The sequence below is a fragment of the Artemia franciscana genome, chromosome 17, assembly GCF_032884065.1.
Source record: "Artemia franciscana chromosome 17, ASM3288406v1, whole genome shotgun sequence".
NCBI classification, from domain to species: domain Eukaryota; kingdom Metazoa; phylum Arthropoda; class Branchiopoda; order Anostraca; family Artemiidae; genus Artemia; species Artemia franciscana.
This window is the reverse complement of record NC_088879.1, coordinates 24,299,673-24,317,395: the sequence shown is the minus strand read 5'-3', so window position 1 is coordinate 24,317,395 and position 17,723 is coordinate 24,299,673. Positions and strand designations below refer to the sequence as shown.

Genomic DNA, 17,723 nt, shown 5'->3' with positions numbered 1-17,723 from the left:
AAAGAAAGACAAAAGAAAATAAAATTTGAATCGAAGAGACAAACAAACGTATAAAGGTAATCTTTCCTGCAAGAGACAACATCAAAAAGGTTTCCAGTCTAATGCTACCACAACCCCCCCCCCCATAACCTTAGTATATACCACGTCTACACACTACCGAGCACTTCTCTTCCATCCTAACCAGTTTGAATCTTTTATTTTGGCTACTTCTCAAGAAAACCTTCAGGATTCACACGATTTTCTTTTCGCTCATTCCAGCCAGACCTGTGAGCTTGGAAACGGATAACAGAGCAAGGTTTGGCTATAATTTGAGAATAAAACACACACAAACCATCTAGCGTTACCAAAAAACACAAAAGTATATATATGTATATATATATATATATATATATTATATATATATATATATATATATATATATATATATATATATATATATATATATATATATATATATATATATATATGTATATATAAATAATATATATATATATATATAGTATATATATATATATATATATATATATATATATATATATATATATGTATATATATATATATATATATATATATATATATATATATATACTAGTATATATATATATATATATATATATATATATATATATATATATATATATATATATATATATATATATATATATATATATATATACTAGCCAAAGCAAAAGAAAGAAATCTTACTTTCAGCAAATTTAAGTCTAGAAACCATTGCCTCCTGCTCTCCAAAACTCGATGTACAATTGAAGCTGCCGTCTGCAGTAACTAAATTACAGGTGCCATAACCATGTTTACTGAATATGCTAAGAATATTGTTCCTGTAGAAAAAAAAATGAGCAGTTTATATCGAAGACGAAACAAAATTTACGACTAGAAAACGTTGGTCCACAAAGGGAAACTTAGGAAATAACCTGACCCTCAGATCAGAAAAAGCAAAAGCTCTTCCGTTCCATGAAGTTGTTTTTACATCTAGTAACCTGTTCTGATAATGTCTTGATGACAAGAATGACGAAATTCTACCCCCCACCCCCCTCCTCAGCCCAATTTTAGATGAGGTAAAGAGCCCAGAAAATGTAGGGAAAGATAATTGGCCTATTCTTACTACCAACAAAGTTTGGTTGAGATCCGAGAACCAATTCTTGTGGATATCCTAATCTGAAGAATTGCGAGCCAACCTTCCTCCGCAAAGGCTGGACAGCGCCAAGACGTCAAAAAGTACAACAGTATGCCGACTCTTACTTCCCATTAAATTGTGTATTCTTCTGGTGCAAGAGCTAGTTACAAGAAAGCGAAGACTCCCAAAACGCTCAATTATGACACTATCTCTTACTACCTCCTGATTTAGGTCAGATATGATACCCCTTTATCAAATACATCTTTAAAACAGACTATTTTGCCCATCTTCCTTCCCTAAGGAGGTCGAGTTGATCCCTGACTGTGCTGAAGTAGCACGAAATAACACGCTAAACTTTAATTCTGACTGAGTCTAGTTGAGAACCAAAACTAATTATTCTGATGTATCGTATTTAGGAATCTGCATTCTTTTCCCTCATAGAGCTTAGATCGTGTCCAGATCTCTAAAAGTTCATAGCTTCAAAAAATCATATGACATAGCTGCTCCCAGAAAAGCACAACAAGGACAATTGCTTGTACTTCTCACGGATTTGACTAAAATTCGACAGCCCTTCTGATAGACGCAAAGATGACAAGATTTTGGGAAATTTCTCCCCCTCAAAGATCAAAATGGTCAAGGACCATCAAAATGTATAACGAGGACACTTAGTCTTACTTCAAACCAAGACTATTCTAAGACCTTGCTCCGACGACATAAATTTAGGGGCCCCTCCCGTTTCTCTCCCCTAAAAAGGTCAGCTTAGGTTAAGACTCACACAATGTGTAACTAGTTCGTTAGCTCATACTTCTTACCAAGTTTTTCTAAGTCTCGACAATCTGTTCTGGTAAATATCTTGATGACAGGAACTGAAGGACTCCCTCCCCGACAAAAATCAGAAGGAACATTGGACCCCAAAAAACACAACTGAGAAATTTAAACTTACTTCCAAACGAATTTTATTGATATCTAATAACGCTTCTGCTACGCTCCTGACGACATTCATTTAGGGATCCATCCCCTATACCCCCTCGCAAATACAACATCAGGCATCTTGCATATTAATAGTCGCCAATTCAAATCATTTTTAGCAGAGAAAGAGCAGCATATCCAAGAATTACTAATATGTACTCGCTGCTGAACAAAGCTTTTGCATGTGAGTCTCCCCGACGGCTGGTCTTGGGTCAACTCTCTGAAACTTCAGCCAGCATTGGAAAAGTAAAGGCTGAATTGGAATTTGTGCAAACCTCCAGCTGGCTCCAGATCGTGTTAACTAGCGTCTACCAATTCTTTAGCCACTCTCCCATCTTCTACATCATGTTGGGTTTGGTTACGCAAGCAGTTTTGTTTTACAAAGCATTCTTTAGGGCAGCATAAAGCATGTCCAAGCAAGTAGAGGCGGTGGAGCCCAATGATGACAGAGAATCTTTCCATGTTGTGAAAACGTCAGCGGACATGGGCTACTTTGATGGGCCAAGATTCAACACCATAGAGCAGAACTGCCCTTACTGGCAAATGATTTATGCTTAGCTTTGTTCACAAGCTGATCTCTTGACAAATTCAGAGAGGCTTGTAGAACTAAACATTGCTGCTTAAGTTCTGGATTTTCTTAAGTTGACATCTTGACAACATCTTTCTTTAGAATACACCTTTGATTCAAAATAGACAAAATTATCAACTTTTCTGAGAAGAAGACAATTTAGGGCAGTTGATTGTCAATTATGATGTTCTAGCAATAACTTAAATTTCCTTCGTATTTATTTGTAGGCCAAGTTAGGTTGAAAAATGTGCCAATTCCTCAAGAATTTTTTGGTCCGAGTTTGGGATTCGGGGTGAGAAGATTTACACTGTCTATGTAATAAAGGTCTGAAAAGCTCGCATTTCTAACCACTATAACACCTACTATTCCTTTATATATCCAGAGAGCTTGAGCTAGAATGAATTAAATACAACTAATGAGAGCATACCACTTTGTTTGATACTTTAACTTTACATCAAAGAGAGGGAATCTTAACCACAGACTTTAGCCCCGGACTCGCATCCTTGGTAATAATCTTCCAGAATGTCGACAAATCCTTATGACACCCTATATACAACAACATATTCCGTTCGATTTAATCAAAGGGAGCAATTTAATCACAGAAAATATTCCTCAGTGAAAAGTCTATCTTTCCAATAATTGAATGATCAGACGGACGGTCTTACCAGGCTAGAATTCGGAAAGTTTTCCGTAATATATCAGATGGCTTTGATATTTTCGCCATCTTTTGTCTGACTTTCGTAAAGTCTGACAAATATGTGTTTATGCCATTCGGTTCTTTCTAACCAACGAGAGTGATTTTTCCATGTCTACGTGTGCCCAAGTTCTGGTTTAGACACTCGCTAGTATGCATCCCTCTGCTTTTTTAATGCAATCGACAATAGTATTCCCTTATTTATCTTTGATTGTATAGGACACACAAGTAGCTTCTTTTGATCGTCTTTAAGCAACTTCCCCCCGGTGACGTATTGAGTTCTTTCCCATGATTTGCCTGATGCACTTTCCAAGTTCGGGTTTATATTGTTTGCTGAAATTGACCGAATTAAGTCTCTCTTAGTTCATCAACAGGGATGCTTTTGAAATTCAAATCAATCTGTAGGGGCGGCAGTAACCAAGTATATCACGTGCAACATCTGTGGTGGTGATCTGAAATTACAGTCGTACTTATTCAGAGTGTAACTCATTGGTGTGTAGGGTATTGTATCTGTTTTGGAGCCAAAGGTGAAATTCGCGTCTTATTTGATATAAATCCAATTGGGTAATATTTGGTCTTTCCTTTATTGCCTGCTTTTACCTTGTGCCAGGACTAAGGCTGACTTTCATTGCACTTGACCTCAATCTTGACTTCCAGATTTAACTTTCAAATAAAAAAAAATTTGCTCCGGCCTCAGTTTTCGAGGGCTTGCCACCTTTCGGCCTCAGTTTTCGAGGGCTTGCCACCTTAACCTAATTTTCCTTTGCTCATAGCCCATCAGGTAGGAGTTTCAACTATTAGGTAAAAAAAATAAATAAGGCTGACTTTCATGGCACTTGACCTCAATCTTGACTTCCAGATTTAACTTTCAAATAAAAACAAATTTGCTCCGGCCTCAGTTTTCGAGGGCTTGCCACCTTAACCTAATTTTCCTTTGCTCATAGCCCATCAGGTAGGAGTTTCAACTATTAGGTAAAAAAAATAAAGCATAAAAAATAACACCCTCATAAAGTGCCAGATGGCACCCAAAATGTATGATTTGATTCTTATTTCCGGAATGGGAAAACTAGGCCGGATACTGGGACATCATAGACAGCTGCTTAAACACTCATTTAAAAGCTAATTTGTATATGTAATTGCTTTTTATATAGTCGACTTAATAACGCCATCATAAAATGTCATCATAAAGTGTCATTACCCAAACTGTGAATATTAGGTTATTTTCCAGTTTTTTTTGTCGTATTTTTTCAGTGAAAATACCGACAAGAGCCTATTCCAATTGGAAAAAAAAATCTAAAGAAAGGTATGTTTCAAAATAAAGGCAAGGGCAAGAAACTTTTTTTTATATAATAGTTGAAACTCATACCCGTTGGCCTAAGGGCAAACAAAAACTAGAAAACTCGGTTAAAGTGGCAAAACCTCGAAAACTGAGATCAGAATAAATTTTTTTCTGCGTTGAAACTTAAATGTGGAAGTTAAGATTGAGATCAAGGGCACCTTGATTTGCCCCCCCCCCCCCAAAAAAAACAAACAAATCAACGAAACCATGGTTCGCCTGAAGTAATAGTTATCGATAACGACTTGATTAATAGATGAAAACACCTCAGCAGCAGGAGAAGGACAGCCTGCTCAAACCTCTCTGATCCCAACCTGACCATCATTGAATTGCCACATTACCGACAATTTTTCGGTTGTTGAAAGAGAAATTACAAAACTGAGAGCTAATTACTTTAAATCTAATCATTCGTGAACTAAAGTGGTTTTGTAATGTTTCACTCAAGCACATTGTCTTTTTTTCTCCCCTCCCCCTCATACTTTATAGCTTATACTTTGTTTTCTTGGAAGGAGGGGAGGGAAAATAATAATAATAATAATTATGATACATTATAGTCATTAATTTAGGTGAGCGCTAACCCAATAATTTTTGACCTAACAAAAACTTAGCCAATATCGCTGAATTGACAGATTAATTGAAAAATAATAATCATTTCTTCTTCTTTCTTTTTTTCTTTCCAAGACAAATAAGATAAGATAAGATATAAGATAAGATAAGATTTATTTGCAAAAGAACTATCACAAGCTCTAAAGAGCCGAATTCGCTTTATATGTCACTAAAAGCTAAGAAAAAAAATCAAAATAGTACATTAAGTCAAACACTTAAAATTAAAAGGAATTAAAAAAGCAAAATCATCAAAGATAAAGCAAATTCATCAAAGAATAAATCATCAAAGATAAACTTAACAATTAAATTACAAAAACATTGCAGTAAAAAGGGGAATTTGGCAATTACATGATCACGAATTATTATTAAGGTGTTTCAGAATAAATGGTATAAAACTTTTGCGAAACCTTTCTGTAACAGCATGAATCGGAGAGTAAGTTGGGATTGCTAAGGAGGCTGACCGGGGGAGTCGGAGTCTAATGGGATTGTGAAAATCAGGGAGTAAGTCCTCAGTGCGGGGATTGGAAATGACTGATTTAGCGAAAAGCAGGCAAATTTTTCCCCTCCTTTCTTTTAAGGTGGTAATGCGCGCAGCTTTAAGGAGTAAGGAGTATGGAATTTTGCCTTCTTTGTAAATGATCCTGAGCGAACGCTTTTGGACCGACTCGATTTTGTCACTAAGTTCATCTGAAAGTTGCGAATGCCAGACCGGACATGCATATTCCAATAACGGTCTGATAAAGGATAAGTAAACACAGAGGGAATGTATCTTAGGACAATTAAATTTGTTTAGTAGCTTAAAAATGGATAGTGAAACATTTACTTGTTTAACAATGTTGGATACATGTGTTTCCCACTTAAGATCATTAGAAATTGTGACACCAAGAAGCTTAACATGTTTCACTAGCATTTCGCTTGGGATCGGATCGCAAAAAGCAGGAGTAGATGTCAAGAAGTTGATTGTCATTATCTGTGATTTAGTGGGATTTACTGTCATATTTAGATTCTTGGATTCATCCGAACATTGGGTTAGGATTTCAACGGGGTCACTTAATATTCCTATGACATACTTCAAGGATCGACAAGTCATCAACATATTTCCATCGTTGGGGGAACTCCTTGCCAATTTCGTTAATCATGACAAGAAATAATAGTGGTCCCAATAAGGTTCCTTGAGGTATTCCACAGTACCTAGGGAGGGGGTTAGAGAAGGTATTTTTGTATTTTGCAACTTGTGATCTGTCTGAAAGGAACGATATAACAATATTTACTAAGAGTGGGTCAATTTCAAAGTTATTATGTAGTAAACGAATTAGGATAGTGTGGTCAACTAAGTCAAACGCTTTTTGGAAATCGACTAAAACCAGGTTTAGCCAAACATTTGGTTTCTCTAGTTCACTTAGGATCGTGTAAACTAGTCTCGTGTAAATACTGAAAACTAGTTGAGAACTTTATTATGGGAGGACCAAGGACACCGAGTAGAGATTTAGGTTGCAAAACTCCGGTGTTTCTAGTGGCAAAACTTAACTTTGAATTCTAAAGTAAAAAATTAACACAGATTTTAACGTTTTAAGGATCATTTGCATATAACAGCTCTATTTTTCACTAATATATTTTCAGAAGTAAGTATCTAATTGAAACAGGCATTAATGAGAACCATCCTTATTACAAAACTAGATAAATGAAATACCTAGATAATTTAAACTAAAAGCCCGTCCCTTGAGACTGCAAAGAATCAGGCTTAATTGTGCATAAAACCGATAAATAATTTGAAAAAAATCTACCTCGATATAATATTACCAGTTCCATCTTCACACCAAAACCAGTTATCCCATGTGGATAGGATGAACTTGTCCAGTCCATGCATTTTAGTATCATGACCTTCATAATGGGGATGAAGAGAAGTTGCCTTCCATTGCCAAGCTGACCTAGTAGCATCATCAGTTTTTTCAAGATACTGCATCATAGAGTAAACAAATGCACCAGGAGCTTCACATAAATGAAAACTCTTTAAACCATTTGTCTAAAACAGATAAATTAGGAAATTTAAAAACAAGTACATAAGAAGCAAGGGTAAAAACTGCAAAACCACTGAAACGGGTGATAAATCAAACTCTGTCAGAGAGGAAGCAAGAGAGGGGCATGGGAAGTGAGGGACAGAGAGAGATAGAGAGGTTTAATTAATTAAATCTATTAGAAAATCACGGTACGGACAAATAATACAATTCTAAAGATGAACAACAAACAGAAATAAACAAAAAGCTTTCCAAAGAAAAGTAAATAGCTATTTTAGTACCTAAGACAAGCAATAAATAAGTCCTTTACAAATTCGATCTTCGAAAAAGCATCAATTACTACCAATAAATAAACAAAAGCCAAAAAAAAACAAAATTGAAATAAATGGTCAAATTGAACACAGATACAATATACTATTAGAGATGAATAAATATATCATAAAACGGATAATCTAGTCAAACTTAAAACGCAGAGAAAATACCACAAAAAAGAGTTGGGCTACCATTCCCTAAACCTTCTAACGGTCAAAACATCATCTGCACTATACTGAACACAAAATACTAAAAACTTCCTCTCTTATAATTAAACTAGCAAAAATCAAAACTGCTCAGGTTACAAGGAATTGACATCATTAGACACTAAACGATCAGGCAACTCGAATAGGTCTTTCCAGTCATTTTGATCATTATAGTAATTTTGCGTATGTGTTTTGATTAATAAAAACCCCACTGTTCAAATGACGAGCACATATTTTATTTAACAATACTGAAACAACACTGAAGTCGTTAAGAAGGATTAAAAGGGAGGGGAGCAGCATAACTCCTATTTGTAAACTTCGAGTCCTTTGATATTAGTCCCCAGTGATTAGTCCTATAATTTAACCTTATTCCTTTGTTGTGTTACCGTTCATATTACGTCAAATAATAAATACACTACTCAAATACCAACTGTCTTCATTAAAGTGAAAATTACGCTATTGCTTTCAGAAAAATTAAGGAGGTGGTAACCCTGCTCCTGGTAATTTCTGTTTTTTATAATTCAGTCATTTATCTATAGTGGCATCTTTCATATTTATGTTTGACCTGATTACCTATTTTACTTTATTTTTGTTTTGGCTTTCACTTATTCATAGATAGTATTTTTGTTCGTTTTAAAATTGAAATGTTATTGTGCTTCATTCTTACTCGTCTAGGATTTCAATAGATAGATAGATAGATGGATTTATTCACACAAAAGCCCAATTGGGTCATGGTGACATACGCAAAACAGGCGAAAAAATACAGCAACAAAACATAAACTGAAAAGACACTAAAGCTGATTATTTAAGAAAATCATCATGATTCTTCATACCTACCCGGACGAACTTTCCAATATTATTTATATTTAAGCAACACCTTCGTGTGAAAAGTTCCCAAATCCCATATGGCTCTTTATTTTTGTTGAAAAACTTATTTTTCGAAAAATAATTTTCGATTAACTTCCGTTTGTTTTGATTGCCAAATTTAATCATCTGTTGATATAATGATTAACGACGAAGAGGGACTAACTGTTCATGAAATAACAAACAGCAAGAAAAGTTTTGTTTGGCCAACCAAGTCACGTCTATGATGAATAAATTATGGATCTATTCTTTTTTAACATATGAATCATAATAACTGAGAAACCAGAGTACTTCCCCAAATGCCCAGAAGAAGATTTATTCTTAATAGCAAGCTAAGCCTGTTAAAAGGAAGGGTAGGTACATATAAATCAACACAGGATGCACAATATTGACCTAAAACGTTGATTCAGCACTAATCTGTCGAGAATGATACAATTCTAAGATCCTGATCCAGAATCCTGAGATACTGCCAAGGCCCCCTTTTCTATTATAATACACACGTATATCAATTATTAATAATTATTATGTAGTATGCTGAGTCTCCTGAGACACCTTCTCAGGAGGAGTACCAGCCCCAGGCCACTCAGAACTCCCATGGTGGCAAATGAGTGAAAGTCTTTCAGATATATAGGGCACGTCCAAAAGAGACGCAAAAACCAATGGGGAAAACAGTCTCAGGGGTAGCTAAAACAAGCTGGGGTACCCACACCTGGGAGCATAAATATGGATGGGGAGGCAAAAGGCCCCTCTTTAAGTATACCATGAATGACTCACCGGCTTGTGGACATAGCTCAGTGGGTACTCCCATTCCCCGGCAGCGAAAAAAAAGCTCGGCGTTACAGCTCATAGAATAGCAGGATCTATTCTTCTTTCAGAGAAAACTATCAAGGCAAGATGATCCAGCACCATGAAAAATGGCCTCTGCAAAGAACAGAAAGGATTGGCATCCCACTACCCCCAAAAATAGCCAGGAAAATTTCTTTTAAGCCCAAAAATATCGCCTACATTTTCACCAAATTTTCTGAAGAAGAAGCCTTAATACAACCGCAAAGGCTGGATAAAACCTAGGTCAAAAGCAAAAGTAATTATTTACGGCCACTGCTCCAGGGCCTGAGGGGTCACGACTTCTCTTGAGGCATATTTATTTTATCAGTTCCTTGAGGACATTCATTTTACCAGTAAGCAGTTAGACCCAAAAATATCACCTTCATTGTAAGTTTTTCAAAGGATTCACTTGCTCATCTCGCTGAAGATCACTAAAAAGTTGAAGTAATTTATGATAGTCTTACCTAGATTTCAGATCCACGCCCCCATAATAATAGATAGGAATAAAAAAGTGTTTGCTTTTGACCATAAATAATTGGCTCTGATCTACTAAAATTGTTATATAATTCATTTATTTTGTATTTGCTTTCAAAGCTATATCTACTTTCATAGATTTCTTGTGCTTCAAGAGTCCAATATCTTTAAAAATACAGAAATACTCACTAAAGCGCCCAGTCTAGGCATGGCAAAGGAAAATTCAAATTTCTCTTTTTGATCAGGGGCTGAAAGGATCACATGCGACTGAGTGGGAATAGTAAATTTCAATCACAACAGAAATGATTATTGTCGTCGTTATTTTTTTCCCGAACTGTAATCCCCTTTGAGTTATGTTGACTTTTCATATTAATGCTATCAAGAAAGTACTGGAAAGGGACTATAGGAAACTCAAGTTTGTCTTTAAAAAATGCCCAACTGTATCAAGGGTTACCCACCAAACTTAGAAAGTTAATTATAAAAGCTTCAGCATATAAATATATATATATACATATATATATATATATATATATATATATATATATATATATATATATATATATATATATATATATATATATATATATATATATATATATATATATATATATATATATATAAATGTATATATATAAATACATATATATATATATATATATATATATATATATATATATATATATATATATATATATATATATATATATGAGATTTGGTAAAATTTATAATATTTAGTTTACCTATTGTTGCTAAAGGGAGGGATATATTAACAGGATAAGCTTGTTTTGGTTTTACTTGGTTGTTTTACATTTGCTGTTTTTTTTTCATAGGCATGTATTTTGGGGGTGATACCTGACGCGGGGATGCCATGGATATTCTGTGGTAGCCACAACACTGTGCTGGGTAGGGAATTTAGAGTGGCGAAACCCTATATAGGCCAGTGTATTCTCCTGATGAGCCCTTATGTTGGGTGTTGCCTCTGAATTATTTGTCTATATTATTTTCTCTATTGTTTGGTAAATGACGACTTATACTTATTGACGACATGACTGCCTGTCCATGGATTATTCTTTATGGTTGATTGTGTGTGGCTATGCTGTTTGACCTATGTGATTGTATGGATGAGTAGGGTTAAGGCCTCATTCAAGTGCTGGTCTATATTAATCACTAATTTAGGAAAACAGTCTTCCTTTTCTCCTTCTGTCTCTTTTTTTTTTTTTTTTTTTTTTTTTTTTTTTTTTTTTTTTTTTTTTTTTTAGTGTTTGTGCTGTAGCATTGGTGATTTCTCTTTTCATGATATATATATATATATATATATATATATATATATATATATATATATATATATATATATATATATATATATATATATATATATATATATAGGTATTTCACATTGATGGGGCGAAGCCATAAATTATCTCATTCTAACAAGGATACTAATATCTCATAATCTGATTTTAAATCCTAACCAAAGATTTTAATTTTTACTTATATTTTTTAAATTTAGATTTTGACTTTGTTTGTGTTTGTTTTTCTTTTTTCCATATTTGGTTACTAAATCGAAAAGTAAAAACCATTGCCAACTAAAATCTCGAATCTTCGGCTAGATTAAAACTAGAAATTGCTATTTTCAACACTTAGTATTTACACACTTAATAGCATCCTAAAATAGGACTTGCATGCCAATTAAAAAATACAAAACAATGTTCAAGTCCCTCCAAAAAATCTTGGGAAGCTGATCTAAAAAAATTCTAGGATATTTTTACTGAAATTAAGGAGGCTAAGGAAACTATTTGTTTTTTTTTCCAAATGTCGGTAAATACATTCTGAGACCACGCTGACTAAACATGAAGTACAACAAAAATGAAGAGCAACAAGAGCTAAGAGCTCATATGGCACTTGTGACGAGGTCGGAAGAGCCAAGAGCTCATATGGCATGAGCTCTAGCAAAATTCTAAGAATCAATACATTGATTTAAAAGGAAAATCAGAGACTTAATACCGGTTAGGATTTAAAATAAGTGCTTTGAGACAAGAAGTCCTTCTAAAAATCAATATTCATTAAGATCCGATTACCCATTCGTAAGTTAAAAATACATCATTTTTTCGAATTTTTCGTCTCCCTTCAGCCCCTCAGATGGTCGAATCAGGGAAAACGATTTTATCAAGTCAAATTGTGCAGGTCCCTGACACGCCTAACAATTTTTATCGTCCTAGCACGTCCAGAAGCACCGAACAAGCCAAAGCACTGGACCTCCCCCTAACTCCCCCAAAGAGAGTGGATCCAGTCCGGTTACTTCAGTCACATATCTATAATATTTGCTTATTCTACCCACCAAGTTTCATCCCGATTTCTCCACTCTAAGCGTTTTCCAACATTTCCGGTTTCCCCCTCAAACTCCCCCAAATGTAACCAGATCTGGTCGGGATTCAAAATAAGAGCTCTAGGACATGAATTCCTTCTAAATACCAAATTTCATTAAGATCCGGTCACCCGTTCGTAAGTTTAAATACCTCAATTTTTTAATTTTCCGAACTAACACCCCCCCCCAGCTCCCCTAAAGAGAGCGGATTCAGTCCGGTTATGTCAATCATGTATCTAGGACTTGTGCTTATTCTTCCCACCAAGTGTCACCCCGATCTCTCAACTAAGCGGTTTCCAAAATGTCCCGTTTCCCCCTCCAACTCCCCCGCAATATCACCGGATATGGTCGAGATTTAAAAAAAGATCTATGAGGTACGACGTTCTTCTAAATATCACATTTCAATGAGATCCGACTACTCATTCGTAAATTAAAAATACCTCAATTTTTCATTTTTTTTTTTTGCGTCTCCCTCCAGCCCCCAGATGGTCTAATCGGGGAAACAACTGTTATTTAGTCAATTTGTGCAGGTCCCTGACACGCCTAAATTTTCATCGTCCTAGCGCGTCCAGAACCACCGAACACGCCAAAGCACTGAGATCCCCCCCAACCCCCCAAAGAGAGCGGATCTGGTCCAGTTATGTCAATTAGGTATCTAGAACTTGTGCTTATTTTTCCAACCAAGTTGCATCCCGATCCCTCCATTCTAAGCATTTTCCAAGATTTCAGTTTCCCCCCCTCCAACTCCCCCAAAGGTCACCGGATCCGGTTGGGATTTAAACTACGAGCACTGAGACACGATATCCTTCTAAATATCAAATTTCATTAAGATCCAATCACCTGTTCGTAAGTTATAAATACCTCATTTTTTCTAATTTTTTCAAATTAACCGTCCCCCCCACTCCCCCCCAGATGCTCGAATCGGAGAAACGACTATTTCTAATTTAATGTGGTCTGGTCCCTGATATGCCTGCCAAAGTTCATTGTCCTAGCTTATCTGGAAGTGCCCAAACACGCAAAACCGGGACAGACAGACCGACATAAACTACGATCGCTATATGTCACTTGGTAAATACCAAGTGCCGTAAAAAACCTATTCAGAAAAATACAAAAAGGGTTATTTTCAGCCAGCAAACAAAACAAAACAGAAACATAGCAGGTAACACCACAAAGACCAACATTAAGCTGTCCTCAGCTTAATCCTGCACGCGGCAGGATTCTTTATATGGATTCTCATTGTCACTTGCCATCTAAACACAGACAATTTGAGCCTTTTCTTGATGTAATGACGTCTGAACCTTCAATTAGAAATACTACCGTTGTAAAATTATCATTTTTTTTTTTTTTTTTTTTTTTTTTTATTGGATCTTTCAATTTTGCCTCGGCTTGTCTTTTTGTCATTATGAAAGATGAATCGCAGAACCTTAGTTTCTTTTAATAGGTCAGGTGGTGGGACAAAAACTTATTTTTCTTCCAACGATTCATCTAGTCCAGGTTTTAGATTTTAAAAGCTATGATAGCAAATTCCAAACCCAAGCATCATCACTAGCATTTTCAATGTTGACAAGTTTTGATTCTCGTTGTCCAGGTTGATTTTCATTTTTGACTTACGCACGGTGTCGCATGTTTTCTAACCGCGTGCGTCTATAACTGATGCCTTGGATACTCAACAATCTTGTTTATGATATGCATAATCTATATGTATAAAAATAAGTTGTCTGTGTGTCGAGTGACGTCATGCTTGTGTGTCGACTGACGTCATGTTTGTCGACTGACGAAATTACAGACCGGGACATCGGGACACAAATGACGACCGGGACACCGGGACATAGGGAATATAAATGACGACCGGGACAAAAGGAATGTTCGATTTGCAATCACCATCAACAAAGCACCAGGACACAAATGACGACCGGGACACAGGGAATATAAATGACGACCAGGACATAAGTAAAAAAAACTAAAAAAACTAAAAAAAGGTGAAAACTACAAAAAAACTAAAAAGAAAAAAAACTAAAAACTAATAAAAAAAACTAAAAAAGCTAAAAAACTAAAAAAACTAAAAAAGAAAAAAAAGGAAAAAAACTGAAAAATAAAGGAGAAAAAAAAACTAAAAAGGTAAAAACTACAAAAAAAAACTAAAAAGAAAAAAGAAAAAAACTAAAAAACTAAAGAAAAAAACTAAAAACCAAAAAAAAACTAAAAAGAAAAAAGGGGAAAAACACAAAAATTTATTTCATCATATACCAATTCAAAAACGAATGTATATACAGACCGGGACACCGGGACACAAATGACGACCGGGACACAGGGAATATAAATGACGACCGGGACACAGGGACACAACTACAACGGGGACGCCGGAGGCACAGGGGGATATATAAATGACGACGGGGACACAGGGAATGTTCGATTAGCAATCACCATCAACAAAGCTCAAGGGCAATCATTAGAATCATGAGGTACAACTAAAAAAAAAACTAAAAATAAGGTAAAAAACTAAAAACTAAAAAAAAAGACCGATTCAAAAACGAATGTATATACAGACCGAGACATCGGGACACAAGGAATATAAATGACGACCGGGACACTCAAAGAGAAATTACAGACTAGGACACCAGGACACAAATGACGACCGGGACACAGGGAATATAAATGACGACCGGGACACAGGGACACAACTACAACGGGGACGCCGGGGGCACAGGGGGATATATAAATGACGACGGGGACACAGGGAATGGTCGATTAGCAATCACCATCAACAAAGCTCAAGGGCAATCATTAGAATCATGAGGTATAGATCTGAATACGGATTATTTTCCCATGGACAATTATATGTTGCATGTTCAAGAGTCGGTAAACCTGACAATCTATTTATATGCACAGACAATGGGACAGCGAAGAATGTTGTATATTCGCAAGTTTTACGTAGTTAAAAACATATATATATATATATATATATATATATATATATATATATATATATATATATATATATATATATATATATATCTATATATATATCTATCGATATTCACAGGTGGGACACAGGGACACAACTACAATGGCGCGTAACTAATATGGCGCGTAACGACTTACGCGCGCGAGGGGGCTTGGGGGGGGGGTGAAGCGCCCCCACTAACTAGGTGTTAGGGTGGCGCGAAGCACCACCCCAACAGCTAGTATCATATAAGAAAGTGCTTATATTATGTCAAATATGATGCCATAAGATGCTCTTCATTTTCATTTTTTACACGCTCTAATTGTCATTTTCGCATATTTTTTAACCTCCAGTATCTTTCTCTTCATTTTCATTTTTGACACGTTGTTGGGAACTTGATCACTTCAGACAATTTAGCAATTACCTTTGCTTTGGCTGGCCGTATTGGTGTTGTCCAATTGATGGTCCAGATTGTCAATTTTCAGATCTTATCACGTTTGATAGTTCAGGTGTTGGTTTCAAAAAATGATCATTTATATGAACTGCAACTGCAAATTTTCACTTTTTGGCCCTTCCATCTGTGTGTCTGTCGAGTGACGTCATGTCATTAGGTCGTCATGAAGTTAGTTGTCATCATGTTTGTTATGACGATGAAGTCGTTAAAGGTATTTAAGAAAACTGTTCAAAGACAAATTTTTAATTGTAAGAAGATTGTGGACGGAAAAATGTTTCATTGTAAAATGACTGAAGAACCTACAATGGCAACAGCCGAGGAAGCTGCTCAAAGAGTCTATGTCAAAAAACTTGCCGCTGATAGAGAAAGTAAGAAAAGAAAGCGTGCCGAGGAAAAATACAAAAAAAAACTAAAAAGAAAATACTAAAAAAACTAAAAAAGCTAAAAAACTAAAAAAAACTAAAAAAGGTAAAAAACAAAAACTAAAAAAGAAAAAACTAAAAAAAGGTAAAAACTACAGAAAAAGAACAAAAACTAATAAAAAAAAAATAAAAAAACTAAAAACTGAAAAAGAAAAAAAAAGAAAAAAGGAAAAAAACTGAAAAATAAAGGAGAAAAAGAAAACTAAAAACCGGGACACAGGGAATATAAATGACGACCGGGACACTCAAAGAGAAATTACAGACTGGGACACTGGGACACAAATAACGACCGGGACACTCAAAGATAAATTACAGACCAGGACACCGGGACACAAATGACGACCAGGACACCGGGACACAGGGAATATAAATGACGACTGGGACACTCGAAGAGAAATTATAGACTGGGACACTGGGACACAAATGACGACCGGGATACTGGGAATATAAATGACGACCGGGACACAGGGACACAACTACAAGGGGGATGCCGGGGGCACAGGGAGATATATAAATGACGACGGGGACACAGGGAATGTTCGATTAGCAATCACCATCAACAAAGCTCAAGGGCAATCATTAGAATAATCAGGTATAGATCTGAATACGGATTGTTTTTCCCATGGACAATTTTATGTTGCATGTTCAAGAGTTGGTAAACCTGACAATATATTTATATGCACAAATATATATAAAAATAAGTTGTTTGTCTGTGTGTCTGTCGAGTGACGTCATGTCATCAGGTCGTCATGAAGTTAGTTGTCGTCATGTTTGTTATGACGATGACGTCATTAAAGGTATTGAAGAAAATTGTTCAAAGACAAATTTTTAATTGTAAGAAGAGCGTGGACGGAAAAATGTTTATTGTAAAATGACTGAAGAACCTACAATGGCAACAGCCGAGGAAGCTGCTCAGAGTCTATGCCAAAAAACTTGCAGCTGATAGAAAAAACTACAAAAAAAAACTAAAAAGAAAATACTAAAAAAACTAAAAAAGCTAAAAAACTAAAAAAAAACTAAAAAAAGGTAAAAAACTAAAAACTAAAAAAGAAAAAAATAAAAAAAATAAAAAAAAGGTAAAAACTACAAAAAAAAACAAAAAAGAAAAAAAACAAAAACTAATAAAAAAAAATAAAAACTGAAAAAGAAAAAAAAAGAAAAAAGGAAAAAAAACTGAAAAATAAAGGAGAAAAAGAAAACTAAAAACCGCGACACAGGGAATATAAATGACGACCGGGACAGTCAAAGAGAAATTACAGACTGGGACACTGGGACACATTTAACGACCGGGAGATATAAATGACGACCGGGACACTCAAAGATAAGTTACAGACCGGGACACAAATGACGACCAGGACACCGGGACAAAGGGAATATAAATGACGACTGGGACGCTCAAAGAGAAATTACAGACTGGGACACTGGGATACAAATGACGACCGGGATACTGGGAATATAAATGACGACCGGGACACAGGGACACAACTACAAAGGGGTTGCCGGGGGCACAGGGACATATATAAATGACGTCGGG

General features: G+C 35.5%; 1 protein-coding gene across 5 annotated transcripts in view; it reads right to left on the bottom strand.

Annotated features, from left to right (window-relative positions):
• The window catches only part of LOC136038042 (cap-specific mRNA (nucleoside-2'-O-)-methyltransferase 2-like), a 51,644-nt gene that overhangs the window by 23,077 nt on the left and 10,844 nt on the right, over positions 1 to 17,723 (bottom strand). For all 5 annotated transcript variants that reach the window (XM_065720986.1, XM_065720987.1, XM_065720988.1 and 2 more), the window contains 2 exons: positions 7,093 to 7,331; positions 706 to 839 (listed from right to left, as the gene is read on the bottom strand). In XM_065720986.1, the coding sequence (XP_065577058.1) occupies positions 706 to 839; positions 7,093 to 7,331 (373 nt within the window). The remainder of the gene's footprint in view (positions 1 to 705; positions 840 to 7,092; positions 7,332 to 17,723) is intronic.